This window comes from Grampus griseus (genome assembly GCF_964374135.1).
Source record: "Grampus griseus genome assembly, chromosome: 9".
In the NCBI taxonomy this organism is placed as follows: Eukaryota; Metazoa; Chordata; class Mammalia; order Artiodactyla; family Delphinidae; genus Grampus; species Grampus griseus.
Genome location: NC_139003.1, coordinates 44785356 through 44804169, shown reverse-complemented (window position 1 = coordinate 44804169; position 18814 = coordinate 44785356). Strand labels below are relative to the sequence as shown.

General features: G+C 37.8%; 1 protein-coding gene across 1 annotated transcript in view; it reads left to right on the top strand.

Moving 5' to 3' along the window:
* The window catches only part of ITPRID1 (ITPR interacting domain containing 1), a gene marked incomplete at its 3' end in the record, with an annotated part of 68302 nt that overhangs the window by 13083 nt on the left and 36405 nt on the right, over nt 1–18814 (top strand). Inside the window, 9 exon segments of the mRNA XM_082661701.1 lie at nt 1047–1098; nt 3102–3188; nt 4605–4807; nt 7966–7973; nt 7977–8135; nt 8137–8253; nt 8256–8540; nt 13275–13326; nt 15892–15902. Of these exon segments, the coding sequence (XP_082517827.1) occupies nt 1047–1098; nt 3102–3188; nt 4605–4807; nt 7966–7973; nt 7977–8135; nt 8137–8253; nt 8256–8540; nt 13275–13326; nt 15892–15902 (974 nt within the window).

The following is an 18814-nucleotide window of genomic DNA, read 5'->3' as shown; positions in this document are numbered from 1 at the left end:
TAGCTCTTCTATTCTGTCCTCAGCACCACTAACCAGGCAAATGGACTTTCAGCATCGTCCTTCTCACATTTACTTGTTTGCTCAAAAACTTTTTATTGTTTTCCATGTCCTAACACGTACATAATAAACTCTTCTTTCCAGCTTTCGAATAAGCAACAAGACAATCTGTTGACAGCGTAGTGTCTTGAAAAGAAACAACAGCAACAAATAAAAATAAGCTGTGGCACCCTACTGGCCATGGGAAATTTATTTACTCTGAGCCTCAATTTATTTCTCTTAAGTGGGCATGAATGATACCTATTTCACGGATAAACAGATTGTGCATGTAACATGCTTAGCACATTGCCTCACACAAACTTAATGTTAAATAAATAGTAACTATTATTGTTATAATCAATAATAAATGTAATGATAAATTCCTGGATCTGCTACTTCTGACTGTGTGGTCATGGGCTCATTACTCAACTTCTGTGAGTCTCAGTTTCCTTATCTGAAAAATAAGAATAGGTCCTAAATTATAATACTGTTGTAAGGATTAGGTGATACAAATTAATGGAAACTGCTCCGTGAATGCTGGGTTCTTCATGTATTCTTTTGCCTGTCCCCATCCTTGCTCCTCAACCTTTTGTACCAGGAGAGAGTATTCCAAAATGCCTTGTGATCTAATCAGCCTATAGCCCTATCACTGTGCTTGGCACTTGCTATAGACACTCTTCTTTCATAATGACACCTCTTTTCCATTGATCAAATTCTCCCCATTCTTAAAAATCCAAGACAAGTACTGTTTCCTCCATGAAATCTTTGCTGACTACGTCATTTGCCACTGACTTCCCCCTTCACTGAGCAAGTACCACATTTCTTCAAGTGCTTGTCACACAATTTAGCCATTAATTACATTCTGTCTTGTTCACTACAGAGATGCCTTTTATCTCAGGCTGACACAGTCTTGGATATGGAAATCAATGCCATGTTGGTTTGTTTGAAGGTGAGAAAACCTTCCTTTAGAAAAAAAGGAAATTAAGCTCATCTCCTCTTTTTTGTTGCAGTTCCTTTTCATGAACAAGGAATGGTTCAAATGACTGTGAAAGACTACACGAGGTAGGTGACAGAGTCACTGTTATTTCACTGCAGGATTTTACAGCCACGTCTTTCATAAATGAAGTGGAAATGAGGAGGTCTCTTTATAATGCCATGGATCTTGGGATCTTGTCACTGGTTTAGCCACAGTGCCTAAACCATTTGTACCAGCCTCGAGAGAGATAGAGGTTCTTTAATTGTCATAAAGGAGTGTGCAGATTAACTCAGCAAATGCTGGCTTGGGGGGAGTTTAATTAAAGCATCCACGTAAATGGTATTCTACTAAAATTCAGCTATTCATGAGGACCTGTTCATAAAGTAGTTACATCTGTGTTTCCATATTGTCCATTATTATGGACATTATTATGTCCATATTTGCTGGACAAGAATGCCTATGGTTTCCACTGTTAGGTAGAAAGCATTTTGAGTGTCCCTAATATGAGGAGAGAGACTAGGTCCCAAAGGGGTCTCAACAGCAGCAGGAACATCACCTGGCAACTTAGTAGAACTGCAAGTTTCCAAGCCTCACCCCACTCACATCACATCAGAAAATCTGGACGTAGGGATCAGAAATCTATGTTTTTGCAAGCCCTTCAAATATTCTGAGGCCCACTCTAGTATAAGAACCACCGGAACAGACAGTGTGCTTCTGGGGTTTGGGAACTCTGCTTCCCACGCTCTAGTCACTCTTGCCTTCTCCGGATAATTCGAACTTGTCGAAAACCAAACGTTCAACGCTGTATCCCTCTACCTCCTACCGATTCAGACCTAAAATGCTACTTCGGCATAGTTTTTCCCTCTTAGAAGATTAGATGTTTTTGCTACTCACAGAATCATAGAGGCGTGGGGACCACAGAAATCTCTCAGGCAACTCGTTTTGTTGAAGAGGAAAATGACAAGTTAAGGTCAGTGACTCACCCATGCTCCTACAGCTTGATTGGAATTGTGACTGTACGTGGACTCTCCTGGATCCAAGGTCAGGGCAGTTTCTGGGTAGCTCTGCTGAACATTATAAAATAAAGTGTGAATCTCAAACACAGAGTGAAACAAAAATTATGGCAAACCTAATGCAAACGGAGGGGAGGCAGTAAGTGAAAGGTATCTTCTTCCTGCCTTCCAAGGCTCTCAGCCAGCTCAGTCATCTGCTAAAACAGAATCTTTATTATTGAGAAACGTGCATTTTCTCAGCCTTAATACAGAGAAGCAATTAAACAAAGAAGAGGCGGGGCCCAGCTCTTCTTACCAAATGTGGACCAGGCTAAGGCAAATTCAGGAGCCCATGTAAAATAACTTGGTCTCCTTGGGAGAATTGATATCAACATTGTATTCTTTGATAAATTCCAATTTTGTGCCCACTTGCTGTTATATTTGATGAGGCTAGATATGTTATGGTATACCTGAGCCATATAAAAGTGAACTATATTATAACAGGGTTCCATTCTGTTTGGAAACCCTTTCAGATGACTTGCATTGCAGGCCTGTTTGCAGGGAGAGATGCTCGTGTTTTTTTTGCCTTTGCCATAAGAAAGGAGTTTGTTAGTGTTGCATATGGATGACCACAGGAGACAGCACTTAGAGAGTGGTAACCATGCAGTATGAAACCCTCCACCACTACGAGAATTCATGCAGAGTTGCTTCAGTGGTTGCTTGCTCTACCTCTTTCATCACATAATTTTAACTTTTTCCTGAAAGTTGGTGCCTAGCAAAGCTGTATTCCTGAAAGGTTCCCCAATGATTTGCCATCTGTCCAAAGTGAGACATTCTGTCACCTTTATAATGAGTACTTGTGGGCACCTAACACTTAAATTCCTACACCTTCTGTAACACAACGCTCTTGAAGAGAGGAGCAGTTCCTCTGCTGCACACTCTCTCTTCTTCAAAGGTGCGGCCATTACGAGATTATTAGAAATAAAGAGGAAATGCAAATGTTTGCTCTGGAAGGGAAAGAGTCACAGTGACCTCCCAGGGCACTATCTAAATCAACACATCTCATCGTTGGTATTTCCCCCCACCCCCGACTGCAGATCTCTGCATCAGTGTTTAGAAACTCCCACTCTCTCCAGAGGGACCAGTTTCAACTCTGGCCATTCTGCTGCAAGTATACCACAAAGGTACGTGATTTCCAGGCACTTTTCATCCAGAAAAATCATTCTCTTCAACGATGGATTTCATGAAATTACAAATAGGCACTTGAGAAATACTTGTTGAATGGATGGATGAGAGAATGAATAAAGGATTTCAGAACCCCAACTTGCAAGAACGATGTAAAAGATTCAGTGAAGGTGGACTAAATATCTGTCAATGGGGAAATGGCCAGTTAAACTATTGGCCCACCCACTTTATGGAATTCTATACAGTGATGAAAGGAATAGGTAGAGATAACTATACTAACTTGCAATGATCTTTAAGTCATATTTTAAAAGGAAAAAAATCAAGATGCAGAAAGATACATAGAATGTGTTACTGCTTATAAAGCCAACAAGTGAAAACTATAAAGCATATATGTAACTACATAAAAAGAAAATGTCTGGAAGGATACACATAAATTCAGTAGGAAGGCAGTCAGGATTTGCAGGGGTAATGGCCAAGGGGAGAGAGACCCTTATGTAGGACATTGCAATTTTTAACAAAGTGAGTGTATTTTATGTCTTTCTTACCTGATTAAATATAGATTTAAAAAAGTAAATAATATTGAAAGTATTTTTAATGACAAATCAATCAATAATTATATTCTTGGCCGTGAGAATGTGAGCCATTAGAAAGCAGGACTATATTATTTTTGTTCTTTTTTGTGCCTTAGATGCCTACCAGAGAGCCTAGAACATGACAGACGTTCAATAAATATTTGTGTAAATGGGTAGTCAGTGAGGGGGAAGTGAGCTGGTATATATAAAGATAATTTCCACATAACTGCAGGGTATCATTTTAAGTGCCAGCACTGAATAAAACAAGTTGAAAAAAGTACTTCTTGCTTCTCAGCCAAGTCCAAAAAAATACAGAACATATTTTAACCTCACCTAGGGACTTAAAGTCATTATTTGTGAACATTAGTCCTGTAGTCTCCATTTAGTGATATCCTCAACAAATCTGCGTGACTGGGGACGCCCCAGACTGATACTCTTTTTAAATATTCTTTTTTTTAGTCTACTGTTTTCAGGGTTGATTTTTTTTTCTTCTGTTTCATATTGCCATCAACTACCATTTTTTGTGGTTATCACTTCACTGCCTCTGGTTTTTGTCCCACAATATCCCTGCCATATCTAATTTAACACCTGCCTGTTGTGAAATGGAAAACCTGTTAAGTAAACTCATTTTAAAGTACAGACAAGCAGTCCCTGAGCGGGGGTGAAGGACTGTCCTTTTAGGAAGTATATATGAGTTCTAGGAAATGCACCATCTGTTTGTCTATTCAGATTCCTCCTTTACTCAATTTCTGGAAGATTGGGTGGGTGAGGTGACTAGGAAAAAAAATGGCTTTTGGTTAAGTGAACTGTTACTGGATAAAGATATTCATATTTTTACTGCAGCATTCCTGAATGGCTGGAATTTTGGGAAAAAGATCCAGTGGAGATTCTCTTGGATCTGGGGTTTGGTGCTGACGAGCCAGACATCTACACACGAATCCCAGCCAGATTCCTGGGTTGTGACTCAGCAGCCAGAGGAATCAACATCCGTGTTTTCCTCGAAGCTCAAAAGCAGCGAATGGACATTGAGAACCCTGACTCGTACAGTAAGTGAGGACCACGTGGCGTCAGAACCTCAGCAATGGCAATGAACAGTCAGATGAGCCACAGTATTAGGAGGGATGGGCCAGGAGATCTGTACAGTAGCAATCAACCCCAATATCTCAGTGGCTTCAAACAGAAACAAGTTTATGTCATGATCACTCTCCATGCCCACTGCAGATTGGTGTATATTTTGGGAGGAAGAAAGATCTGTTCCATGATGTTTTCCTTATCCATGGACTTGGCTCAACTATCTGGAACATCACTGGTTGTAATGACAGGGAAAAGGTGGAAATAGAGAACGATACTTGGGTCTTAAAGCCTCCTGCTCAGAACTTACACATATCAAGTGTGCTCACTTCATTGTCCAAAATAAATCATGTGGCCACACTTAACTCCAAAGGGGTGACAATGTGCAATCGTACTGCATGCCCAGAAGGAAGACAATACTGGTGAACAGCACTAATACATACCATAGCCACATACCCAGAGGTCAGAGCAACCAGGATCTGGCTCATGAGTCACTAAGTGACACCTTAACTTTCTCATCTGTGAGGCTTAGAACACTGCTTATTTCCACCCCAAGCTGTAATTGGTAGTTATAAATCTGTCATATCTTCAGATTTGTGGATTAACTGTGCTTAAATCTTATAGTTATCATGCATGCTGCAATTTTTCTCCAGCTGACCGTCAATGGAATACTTTTCTCTAGGACACTACTGAGGATATTCTTGGAGCATGTGTACTGTGCTCAAATAATTTGAGAGAAAGATGGCTTACAGTTAAACAGGTTTATTTACTGCAGGATTTGTTTAATATGCTGAGGTGCACTCTCAGTCTTCTAGAGGGGATGCAGTGCAGCGTTTTCAAAATCATTTCAGTACAGAACCTCTCTTAGAGGAGCATTAAAGAACATCTCCTCCGTGGAATAGAGTTTGCAGAATTTTGGACTGCGGAACATGCCAAAATTCTGTTAAATAAATTCTTCTAAATAAATAAATTCCCTGAAAGGAAAGTCAAGTGAGATGAAGTGTTTCTCTCAAACAAATATCAGGAACAGAGGTTTTACTTAGATTTTTCATTTCAGTTTCTGTTTCCCCTGCTTTCATATGGGTGAAATGGGTCTCAGAAATCTCAGCAACGACATTTTTTAAAAAGAGTATGCAAAACTGAAGGTGTTGCAATGTAACGTTTCTTTACCTTTAGAAGAAATTAATACCGTTCTTTGTTGTCTCCTCCTCCAAGCCCCACAGAGATGCAAAATCTTTGATCAGTTATTTATTTGGGGAGAATAATAACACTTACCAATATTTGAGGAGTGATTGAGCAGATCTGTGAAGTAAACATTTCACAGATGAAATTGACACATGGATTATAGGGAAACCAGGAGTTGGCCCCTGATCCAGTGACTGCTGGCCCCCTCTAATTTCCACCACTTAGACCTGTGCTAATAGAGCACGGTAACTATTCTGACTCAACACTTACAGTACACTTTCAACTCGAGAAAACTGAGAAAGTCAAATGTAAAAGAAGCAATAGTAAAATTAGTTGGTTGTCCCGTAGACAGAATGGAAAAGTATGTCTCCTTCAAAGTCAGTACAAAACGTTCCAACTTGAAGGGATGAGAATCAGTTGGTTCATTGTTCAGTGTACCTCAAAGCAAAACAAACAGACAAAACCCCCATCCAACACTTCACACTATTATGTTCTCTGAATTGCCTGAACCAATTAAATCGATAGGTTTTATGTTAGTCTAAGTATAAAAATCTGCTATAGAAAGGATACTAAGACAATCGTAAAAGTGGAATTACAATTCAATCATGCTCTTGAGCTTACAACTAAATTTAAGGGGGAAGCGTAGTCAGAGTATTTCTGAAAACATCTGGAACCAAAGAGTTCCTCTAGGTCTTGACAGAATATCACAGTCCTCCATAAGACACCCATCACATTTTTTTGGAGTAGAATTATGAATGGTTAATATCTTCCACTTTCAGGTGAAGAAAACAGGTAGGCATAATGATTTGCTCATGGAGGAGTCTGTAGCATTGCTATGATGGTGCAAACAACAGAACAGAGGGCAGTATCCTTCCACACCAGTGGGCCTTTGGCCGTTGATGAGCTATGCAACCCTTGATGCTATCACTGGGGTTGAGAGAAGGCTATGTAATAAAAACAAAATGTTCTGTTTCCATTACTGTGGTTTTACTGTCTGGAGATACCAAAAATATTTTTTACAATTTTTTCAAAGTGGCAATGCATCCCCAAAGTAGCCCTTGCTACATTAGATCTCTCCCACATACTAATTAAGCCAATTCTTGCATATTGCCCGAATGAGTGAGGCCAGGTGGTTCAGAAAGACTTACAAGTTGAGGAGCTGGTTGGTTTGGAAAGGTAAATGGGTTTTCACATTAATGACTATCACCTCTTGGAAGACTGAAGACAATACATTCCCTTCCTGAGTTGTGCACATTTATTTTAACTGATATGTATGTAGCATTGTGTTTTTCACAACAGATGTGAGAGATATGTAAGACTGGTATTATTATCTCATTCTCCAGATGAAGAAACGGGCCATTTACTATGTGCCAGGCACAAGATTAAGCACCATGAATCTATCAATTCATTTACTTTGTGGTTACACTTTCAGTGACTGGTCGACCTGGGATTTGGATCCAGGCCTTCTGATTCCATATGTCATGATCTTTCCACACTCTCAGGTGAAGGGTATAGATGGATATGATGGAGGTGATGATGAGGACGATGACTGCCTCAAGCTATGGAAGAATGGAAGAATCTCCAAGCTCACTTCATATGAAAGAGCTGGGTTCACTCTTTGACATTTACTTTAACACATGACATTAAGATTCAGCCTTGCCTATAGTTTTTATAGATTAACACATAAAGACTATATGAATCTATATAGTCATGCATATTCAACTAAATATAAAAGGCACTCTCTTTCCCTATAATACAGTGATACCTTGTTACGTAGAGGAACCTCCTCCATGATAATCAATGGCACACACTAAGGAAAACTTGAGTTTCAGAAACTTAAAGTCCTTCCCATCTTGAAAATCACATGAGTTAACAAATCTCTTCAGTTTTTACCACATGAATGCAGTTTCGTTGAAACTAAAAAGTGTGTGTTGCTTATATTGTTCAGGCTGTTTCTAACAGCTGGAAATATTGGATCATGTGGCCAGTGCTTTCTCATCTTTGCTGAATGATGTCAACATCCTGCAGAACAAAGCTAAAGAGGAAGATGAAGGAAAAAGTGTGCAAAGAACCTCAGTGAGTGAAGCCAAAGAGCATCGAAGAAGAATGGGTGAACTTTTTTAGGATAGGTTCAGAGCAGAACACTAGAAGGGATTATAGCCTGGGAACATCACAGTCATTGAAGATGAGAAACAAATTTTCCATCGTCTCTGCAGAAGCAGGGTGTGGAGCAGAGTTGCCATGACAAACAAACACGACCAAAGTCATTTGTCTCTTTCAGCAGAGCACTGGTCTCTTCAGGCCAGTGATGACTTGACAGCTTGTGATCCTCCCCAAGCTCTTCTGAGCAAGCAGTGTCCTCACTCATCCATGCTGGCCAAGCAGGCTCCTCCTTCCTATGTGTCTGAGGGGTTAGTCAAGGACAGAACTCAAAAGGAGAACTCACTTCAGACTAACAAACTCAAGAGCTTGTCTTGTCTTGCAGGCAAAGCACCAGACTCCTTCGAAATGGAAGAGGTCAGTGTACTCAACTTCTAAGGGAAGTATCTCCCACCAAGGCATCTTTTGCCTTCCACCCCTCATTTAACCCCTTCTTCTTTCAGCCCTTCAGCATTACATCTTATTCCAAACTTCTGTTTAATCTAGGACATTTAAGGTCATTCTAGTTACTTCAGTCAGAACTAAACTAGTATGAAGCCAGCCTTTGCTTTCTCCCATTTCTTTTCCTTTTTTTGCTCACAACTGAATCCACAGGTTATTTTTCACTTTGCTTTTCCTCAATGTTTTATTATGCATCTCAGTATACTTTCATCTACTCTCTAACTTTTCATGTTTCACCTTCTTTGAGGGTCAGTTCAACTACTTCCCACTAAGTGAAGCTAGCGCACCACTCTTCCTCTGTATTCTCATAGCCTTGGCATGGAGAGCTTATTACAGTAAAGATTGTGTGTGTGTGTTGATTACACCTCCCCCGCTGGACTCTCAGCTCCTTGAGGATTAGATTTTTATCCTCAAGGGAATATGTCTTGGGAATATTTCCCTTGCAACACCTAATGCAGGGCCTTGGACAAAAAAAGTAGGGACTTGGGTTTGATAGCATTTTATTTGCCTGCTTGCTTTGGGATTTAGTGATACTCACATAGCTTGACCTCCATTTCACACATACTCTTTGCCTCTTCATCCCACCTTCATTCACACGTGCTAATTTTCATTGTCATTTAGATGGCACACCCAACTGTACTTCAAAGTCTTTTTAAAAATATATACACATTTCCACTCATCTCTTTATTCTTTAATTACAGAGAAAGTATAGAAGATCAAGGCTTTTTCCCCCTTTTAATGTAAATTGTTTAGAAGTCAGGTAGGATATTTATATGCCAGTCCCAAGGTCAGGCCACTCTCTTTCGAGCCCTCTACAGGTGAGACACTCTACATGTGAGCCCACTACATGTGAGACACTCTACACGTGAGCCCACTACATGTGAGGCTCTGGAACACAGACTCTGCCCTCAAGGTAACCACAGTGTAGTGGCAGGGATAAGCACAAAAGCCAATAACATGGTAGGGAGAGTGACAGCTATGCTGATAAACTTTCATGTCACTAACGAGACAAGTTTGGATATCTGGGGAGTAAGAAAAGGGGCTCTTAATCAGCCAGGGGGCTGAGACAATCAAGGAAATCGTAGGATGTTAAAGCTTAACAATAACTTGAAAAGAAGTCTAAGAATGCCTATTGGTAGGTCTCTCCATCCCACAAAGAGATAAAAATTGCCTCAAAATATATAGCCGTTAATGATCCTAATATCTATGTGTATATGTTTTTGTATGCATATGTATTATGTCAAAAATTATTTTAAGAACCTTAAAATATTAATCTGACTTTAAAACAGTAGCATAAAAATGAATAAAAATTATAAATGGAGAAAAAACAGAGCTTTGGTCAAGTGCCGTGATTTGAATACAATCGCAGGTGGCACTAAAAAAGAGTATTTTCTTTTATTCAATCTTGTAAAAATTATTTAATTACCAAACTAATAGTTACAGTACTATAAAGACTATAAAGACAATCTGCAAGGCATTATTCAGTCTGCTGTCTATTTCCTAGGATCCAACCAGGAAATTCACCCAACTCCAGCCTGTTGACAAGCCTCAGTAGACTCCACGGTCCCCTTACTAAGCTTCTTCTGCATCAAACTATACTGACTTAGAGCAGAGCCAAGTTCCTTGTATGTCATCTATATGTAAGAGTACAGGGAGAGATAAATATCATCATATTCAACATAAAGAGCTAAGAAAAGAATGTTAGTCCTTGCATGGCAAACTTTCAAATATTCTTATATGACAGTTATTCAAGGAAAAGCAATACGTATTAGTATATATAGGTGTGGTAAGGGAGAACACACTCAGACACCAAAAATAAAAAAAAAATAAAAACCTCACGTTTTGTGGCACATAGTGGGAACTTGGTAAATATTCATAAACGAGTAAATTAATATTAGAAGTATTTGATAATTTAATCTGTGAGTGGCTTCCATATAAAAACAAAATATTCTGTTGAACTTTGAAGCCAACTTTCTTTGTGGTGTTTCTTTAATATTTGCCCAGATTTGTGTAAGAGGCTATATGTATATATAAGGCAGAGAGAGCCTTCAAAATGATATTTAAAAACTCACTATTTGAATTTTGTTTTCTTTTTTTTAAATAAATTTATTTACTTATGTATTTATTTTTGGCTGCATTGGGTCTTTGTTGCTGCACGTGGGCTTTCTCTAATTGTAGCGAGCGGGGGCTGCTCTTCATTGTGGGCGCGGGCTTCTCATTGTGGTGGCTTCTCTTGTTGCAGAGCACGGGCTCTAGGCGCGGGGGCCTCAGTAGTTGTGGCGCACGGGCTTAGTTGCTCCGCGGCATGTGGGATCTTCCCAGACGAGATCTCGTTAAATTCTTAACCACTGCACCACCAGGGAAGTCCCAAACTTTGTTTTCTTAAAAATGTATATTTAAAATATTAAATCTTCATCACACAGACTGGGAGAAAAATATTTCTTTCACTCAATACCAATGTATGAGTAAATGAAACTTGGGTAGGTTGTAGCTTAAACAGGAGCTAATGCCAGATTTAATAGTCATTTTTTAATGGCAAATTTAAAAATATAAGAAATGAAAACTATGTGTGAAATTGGCAGATTTTCATGGCAGTTAAAACATAAACCAATGTACTTAAATATCTACCTATCAGAATTTCAACTCTGATTGGCCAAATTCTGCCTCCAGATCACTCTATGATGTTTTCCCTAAAGTCCTACTAAAGGCTGAATATGGTAATATTTGGCTCACTTCTCAAAATTATGATTCCAACCAAGTTGTACATAGATTTTTAATGCAAAAATCAACATTTTTGTGTTTAATTTTACTGAGTTAAACTGAGTCTGTTCCTTTCTTTTTTTAATTCCCAAATATATTATGAGAATTTAATACTTATGAAACTTCTGTAACTGTAGACTCTCTTAGGATGCTTCTTTGTATCTACAATATAACATCTTTAACCTTCCCTCTGGCTTACATACAAGGACCCTGCTCTCTGGAACTCCTATGTAAGAATGTTACCCATAGTATTAAACAATGCCAGTCAGCATCTTGTTTAGGTGAGAAATATTTCAAACGTTATAATTATTTTTTTTTTTTAATAACTTGGGCCCAGGTGGAATAACCCAGGAATACACCTGGTTTCCATTTTACATTATTGGGAATTTTTTGTTTTTCTTTTTTTTAATAGATGAATAGGTACTTTACATTGCACTAAGTGGATTTTTCTCCAGGATAACATTCACAGAGAAAAAATTTACTTATTATACTGAAAAATTTATATGGTGCACACTGGTTTGAGTTACAAAACCAGTAAAAATAATGTTAAGTATTAAGTAGAAGTATGTCTAATTAAGTAGAAGTATGTCTAATCAATTACAAGTATAAAGTACCTTCTGTGAAAAAAGAGATGAAGGATTAAAAAGAGGGAATAAATATTTCTTCTTACATTGCTGAGCTATATCCTCATAGTCCTCTGTTTATTCCTGGGTTAAAGGTAATTTTTGGCCGTATGTACCACAATGCTTAAAATGTTTTCATCCTTTGATTCAGCCTTCAATATTCAGACATGAATCCCAAATAAATAATATGACATGTAGAAATAGATTTATGTACAAAGATACTCATCTCAGCATCATTTCTATTTGCAAAATTTAGAAAACTTTCCAACATTAGGAGAATCATTAAGTAAATTAATGTACCTTCAAAATATGGCCTATTGTGCACTCATTGAAGATGGTGTTTTCAAAGAAATTTTATGATATGGGGAAAAAAGGTCCCTCCAAATTTTGAGATGAAAATTTGACTACGTTACTATATCCAGAATTAATGTATTAAAAGAAAACCTGCAAAGACATGCTCCAAAATAATAACAGTAACCATTTTCCTACCTTCTTTAACTTTTTATATTTATCAAGTTTCTATAGAAAGCTGTTATTATTTTTAAAGAAATAATTATTATTTTGTTTTAACAATTTTATTCTCGTTAATAGGGTAATATTAATTCCTTAAAAGAATTTTTTAAATAAATTCTACTCTCTCAATTTGAAAATCAATTTGAAAATCAAATTTTCTTTGCGCTTTCTAAGCTTTATATAGCAACTGAGTTATGAAATTTTTTTTTCATATATTTTTTCAAATATTTTTTTCAAATTTTTTTCAAATTTTTTCATATATTTTTTTCAAATTTTTTTTTCTAAGCTTTATATAGCAACTGAGTTATGAAATTTCCTGAATTGCTCTCCACAAATTTACCAAGTTGTAAATAAATCCCTTAGAGAGCTAAAATTAAATATGGGAAATAACTTGCTTGCTCCAAATATAGTTAAAGCTCTTTAGGAACAAAAGAAATATTTCTAGGTTAATAGTAATAATATTATTTAAGTTTAGTTCAAATGCCACATTTTCCAGGCAGGGCCTCTATTCCTTCCACCCAGAAGTGATCTTTCCCTTTCCTTCTTCTTAACTCCCTTAGTTCTTTGAATCTTTGGTATGAGTGCCTTGTACATACCACCTGCCTGCCACAGACTGTTAGCTCTCTGAGTTCAGAAATCATGTTTAATCCTCTTGGCAGTAGCCAGTAGGTATTCATTATATGTTGATTAAATAAATGAAGTGAATTTATTATGAAAGCGTTTCTAATGAGACTGATGCACTTTGGTGTCTCAGGTCCAGAGCTTTGAAGAAGAGGCTGGTAATCCTCTCGACATGACCTCAGGAACTGTAGGTAAGAATTCATCAAGGTGTACAATTTCATCAATGGTCTTTCACAAAGAAAATGTCAATAACTAGTGCTCAATTTTCTTAATATGTAGAACTTAAATTATCTTCAAGAGATGCTATACCTACTATTACTACTACTTCGACCTACTATTATTAAACACCTGCTAGCAATGCATATGTACATGTAAATTTCAAAATACTTACTACAGAAATGTCCAGTATCCCTGGGGCTAATGTAGTATGTGTTATTGTCTAACAAAAACTCTATATGGGACTTCCCTGGTGGCGCAGTGGTTGAGAGTCCGCCTGCCGATGCAGGGGACACGGGTTCGTGCCCCGGTCCGGGAAGATCCCACATGCCGCAGAGCGGCTGGGCCCGTGAGCCACGGCCGCTGAGCCTGCGCATCCGGAGCCTGTGCTCCGCAACGGGAGAGGCCACAACAGTGAGAGGCCCGCGTACCGCAAAAAAATAAATAAATAAAAATTAAATATAGGTAAAGGTTTAGACTCATTATTTTTAAAAGAAATCCATTCCCATTCCATTAGAATATTTTATGAGTAAAATTTCTTTTCTGCTTAAGAGTAAGTAGTCGCAAAAAAAAAAAAAAAAAAAAAAAAAACTCTATATGGCCCAAAATAGGCTAATGAAATGGATTTTACACAGACCTGGGACTAACTGAGTGAATACTTTCTTACTCCTACTGCCAACTGCTTGCTGTTTCACAAGTCATATTTTACTGGACCTCAGTTTTTCCGTCTGTAATAAAGAGGTAAGTACAGATAATTTTTAAGTTCTCTGCTGGCACTTATAGTCTACATTAAGTGATTCTATGACCATCATATTAATCTCACAGTGGAAACAAGTTGCTTAGATGTAACATTCCAAATCATCTCTTAGACTGGTGTTATATTACCCTAGAAAACAGAGAAGGAAGTCTTTCTCCACTACTGGTTCTTAGGCTGCCATTCAGCCGTCATTGTGATTCAGCATTTCCATGATGCTATAAAAGAGCTAGAAGTAGACAGGGGTTAGTGAAGCAAAATAAAGCAGATGAAGCTCGCGTGCTTCCTAGAAGAAAATATGCAAATTTAAAATTTAATTTAGTGTGGTGTCAAACACATTTTTTTCATTACAAAGTGTATGTATGGGCCTCATTTTGCTAAACGCTGTTTAGAAATTATGCATTAGTAATTATAGGGTCCTGCTGATTACATAAATTGTTATCCTGCTCTTCGAAGTAATTACCACTAACCTGCACTGAGGTTTATAAGACAAAAATAAGCATCTGTTTTCCATCTAATTGAACGCTTCTCAGTGAAGCTGGAGGTCCCCTTGCCAATAGGAATTGCCTTCCTTGACATTCAATTAAGAGGTCTGCTGATACCATGTAAGTCTCCCCAGTCATTCCAAAAAATGATTTGGGAAGTTAGGCAAAAGCACTAATTTACATTTAATCTCAAATTCATAGAACAAATTAAGATGGGTGAAGGTTGGCCTAATGGAGAAAATCTGAATTATAGTAAAGCAAATGCGATTTTATTACTTTCAAAAACAGTGTTGTTAACCCAAGAAAAAATAGGACTGAGAAAAAATAAGTAAAACTAGTTTGATTAATAGGGAAAGGGAAAATTATTACTTTGATTGATATATATGAATGGATTACATATATATGAATTATATATGTACATATTAAATATATACACATATGAATGAATGTTTACACAAAGTTCAAAAGATGACTTTACTTAAAAGATGAAAGCACATGGACTGTTTGACCAATAGGATATGGCAGAAATGATGTTGTGCCACTTTCAAGCTTATCCTTTAACCCACCTGGCTGCTTCCTGTTTCTTGAGATACCTGCTCTTGGAACATTCCTTCTGGGAACCTAGACCTAGCTCATTCTGTGTGAAAAGTGCACCATGTGGGTATGCCACATGTGATCACTCTGGTGGGACAGCCTTGAATGAGCTCACCTGTGAATAAATCATCTTAGTTACCCAGTTCGGTCAAACTTTCAAATGACTCCAGCCCAGATGCCATCAGACTGCAACTGCCTGAGAGAATCCAAGCGACAACCACATAGCTAACCTGAATCAATCCACAGAACCATGGGAGTAATAATGAATTGTAGTTTTAAGACACATATATACATACAAATAGATGAAGGCATGTGATGAACACTTCAAATACCTTTAAAACTTGAAGATATTCTAAAGACTATTTCATCTACTCAAGCACAATACTCTGAATATTAGCAGAAAAAGTGTATTTAAGCATTTCCCTAAATGAATTTGAGCAAAATTTCTTCTTATGAAAGATGGGGACCCAAGGCCACAAATGTACCATCCTCCCTTTATCACTGAAAAATTATCACTGGAATGACGAGGGAATATAAATATAAGAAGGAAACATATAACAATTCTCATCTCACTGAAAATATTCATTTCTGAGGATTCCAAATGATTCTTTGTAGTCATTCTTTTATTGGTGAGCATTTTTGGAATAGCCTCTAATTGTGAACTGCTAGATACTGTGGTAATTTTTCTGTGTTTGCTGATATTACAGTGACAGGAAAGGTATGCCTTGACTAATCTGAGAGTTAACTTAGATTCATTTGGAAATTATGACCATAACTCGTTAGTATAGTTCTACAGTGCACTTACAATGCTAAAGGAAGCTCTTCAGACTAATGATAGACAGTGAACTGTGATGTTTATACCATACATAAATGTAATACATATGACATTTTCAGCATGGAGGAAGGGGAGGTTGGTAAATGGATCAATATAGCTCAAAGTTTTTACATCTTATGTGAAATGGTACAATATTAAAGTACACCACGAGGGACTTCCCTGGTGGCACAGTGGTTAAAAATCCACCTGCCAATGCAGGGGACACAGGTTCGATCCCTGGTCCAGGAAGATCCCACATGCATGGAGCAACTAAGCCCGTGAGCCACAACTACTGAGCTTGCACTCTAGAGCCCGCAAGCCACAACTACTAGCATGCATGCCACAACTACTGAAGCCCGCGCACCTAGAGCCTGTGCTCCACAACAAGAGAAGCCCCCGCTCGCTGCAACTAGAGAAAGCCCATGTGCAGCAACGAAGACCCAATGCAGCCAAAAAATAAAAATAAAAATAAATAAATAAAATTTAATAAAAGAAAATAAAGTACACTGTGAAATTTTGAGGATTTAAAGCAACCATTAACAAATCAATAGATAGCTAGTGGGAAGCAGCCGCATAGCACAGGGAGATCAGCTCAGTGCTTTGCGACCACCTAGAGAGGTGGGATAGGGAGGGTGGGAGGGACATGCAAGAGGGAGGAGATATGGGGATATATGTATATGTATAGCTGATTCACTTTGTTATAAAGCAGAAACTAACACACAATTGTAAAGCAATTATACTCCAATAAAGATGTTAAAAAAAAAAATGGGCAGAAGACCTAAACAGACATTTCTCCAAAGAAGACATACAGATGGCCAAGAGGCACATGAAAAGCTGCTCAACATCATTAATTAGTAGAGAAATGCAAATCAAAACTACCATGAGGTATCACCTCACACCAATTAGGATGGGCATCATTAGAAAATCTACAAACAACAAATGCTGGAGAGGAAGTGGAGAAAAGGGAACCCTCTTGCACTGTTGGTGGTAATGTAAATTGATACAGCCACTATGGAGAACAGTATGGAGGTTCCTTAAAAAACTGAAAATAGAATTACATATGATCCAATAATCCCACTACTGGGCATATATCCAGAGAAAACCATAATTCAAAAAGACACATGCACCCCAATGTTCACTGCAGCACTATTTACAATAGCCAGGTCATGGAAGCAACCTCAATGCCCATCAACAGACAAATGGATAAAGAAGATGTGGTACATATATACAATGGAATATTACTCAGCCATAAAAAGGAATGAAACTGGGTCATTTGTAGAGGTGTGGATGGATCTAGAGACTGTCATACTGAGTGAAGTAAGTCAGAAAGAGAAAAATAAAAATCAGATATTAATGCATATATGTGGAATCTAGAAAAATAGTACAGATGAACCAGTTTGCAAGGTAGGAATAGATACATAGATGTAGAGAACAAACGTATGGACACCAAGGGGGGAAAGCAGGGTGGGTGGGGGGGGGTGGGATGACTTGGGAGATAGGGATTGACATGTATACACTGATGTGTATAAAATAGGTAACTAATAAGAACCTGCTGTATAAAAAAAAAGTTTAAAAAAATCACAGAGGTATAGCAAAAAGCTGATAGAAAAATTAAATTATAATTTAAAAAAGTACAATGAAGGCAGTAAGTGACAGATTGAATACTGCAGAAAAATAACTGAATTTAAAAAGTAGGAGACATGTGTGAGAAATTATTTAAGAATCAAGTAGAAAATGAAATGGATATAATAAACAAAATGTCAAGGAAGACAGATCCAAGGAGTATATTACATAGTTCTAACAGGTGGTTAGAGTTGGACTCTTCCCGTCTTAGTTTTGACTGAGGTTCTAAAAAAGATATCAGATACAAAGTCAACATGTGACAAATCCGTATATGCAACTTTTCTAAGGAAGTTGTAGGACTCAGTTCCACAACTCTTGAGCTCATTGTGTATTTAAAGAAGGGACAAGTTGCAGAGAGAAAGAAAAGATTGGTGAAGATATTTAATTGGGGAAAAGTAATGCCCTGTTGTGTTTCTTTCTACCATTTGGAGGAGGACTGGGGATGCTACTTTGAGACCCAAGCAGTAAGGGGCATTTAACGGAGACCACTCACAGAGCAATTTCATTATATTTAACAAGGACAGTCACAGTGTAACCGGTACTTCACATGTTCTGGGTACTTCACATGCATTACACCTTTTAATCCTCAAAATAAACCATTGAGTTAGGCACTATTATTATTTCTAATTATTAGATGAAGAAACTGAAGCACAGAGAGGTTAAGTAACTTTCCATGGCCTCACAGATAGTAGAAAGTGGTTCCAGGTTTCAAATTCAGGTCATCTAGCACCAGAGTCTGTACTCTTAAATACTACACCATACAACTTTGAAATGACTCCTCTGCAGTTGGAAGACATGTGGTTGGTGAATGAGAAAAATAATGCAGGCTGTGAAATGGATTGTGACTCCAGGCTGAGAACTGCTCAAGGACAAGTCAAGAGGGCAAGGGAAGAGTTGACCACTGTATTTCATCAATTATAAGATGAACAGTTTTTCCTTGAAATCAAGATACATCTTACAATTGATGGCAGGTCATAATTTAATTGGCAGAGGGTTTTTTCCTTTTTTAGTGGTACATAAATAATAGAAATCTTTAAATTAATGGTATCTAATACCAATTGATGGCAATGGGCATAAAGAAAAGGGAATGCCACCTGACCAAACTACAGACTCTGCATTGAATCATATTTACACAGCTATAACAATGTGAACACTGTTGATTGGTTTTCAGCTTCGAGAATCAACAAATAGGC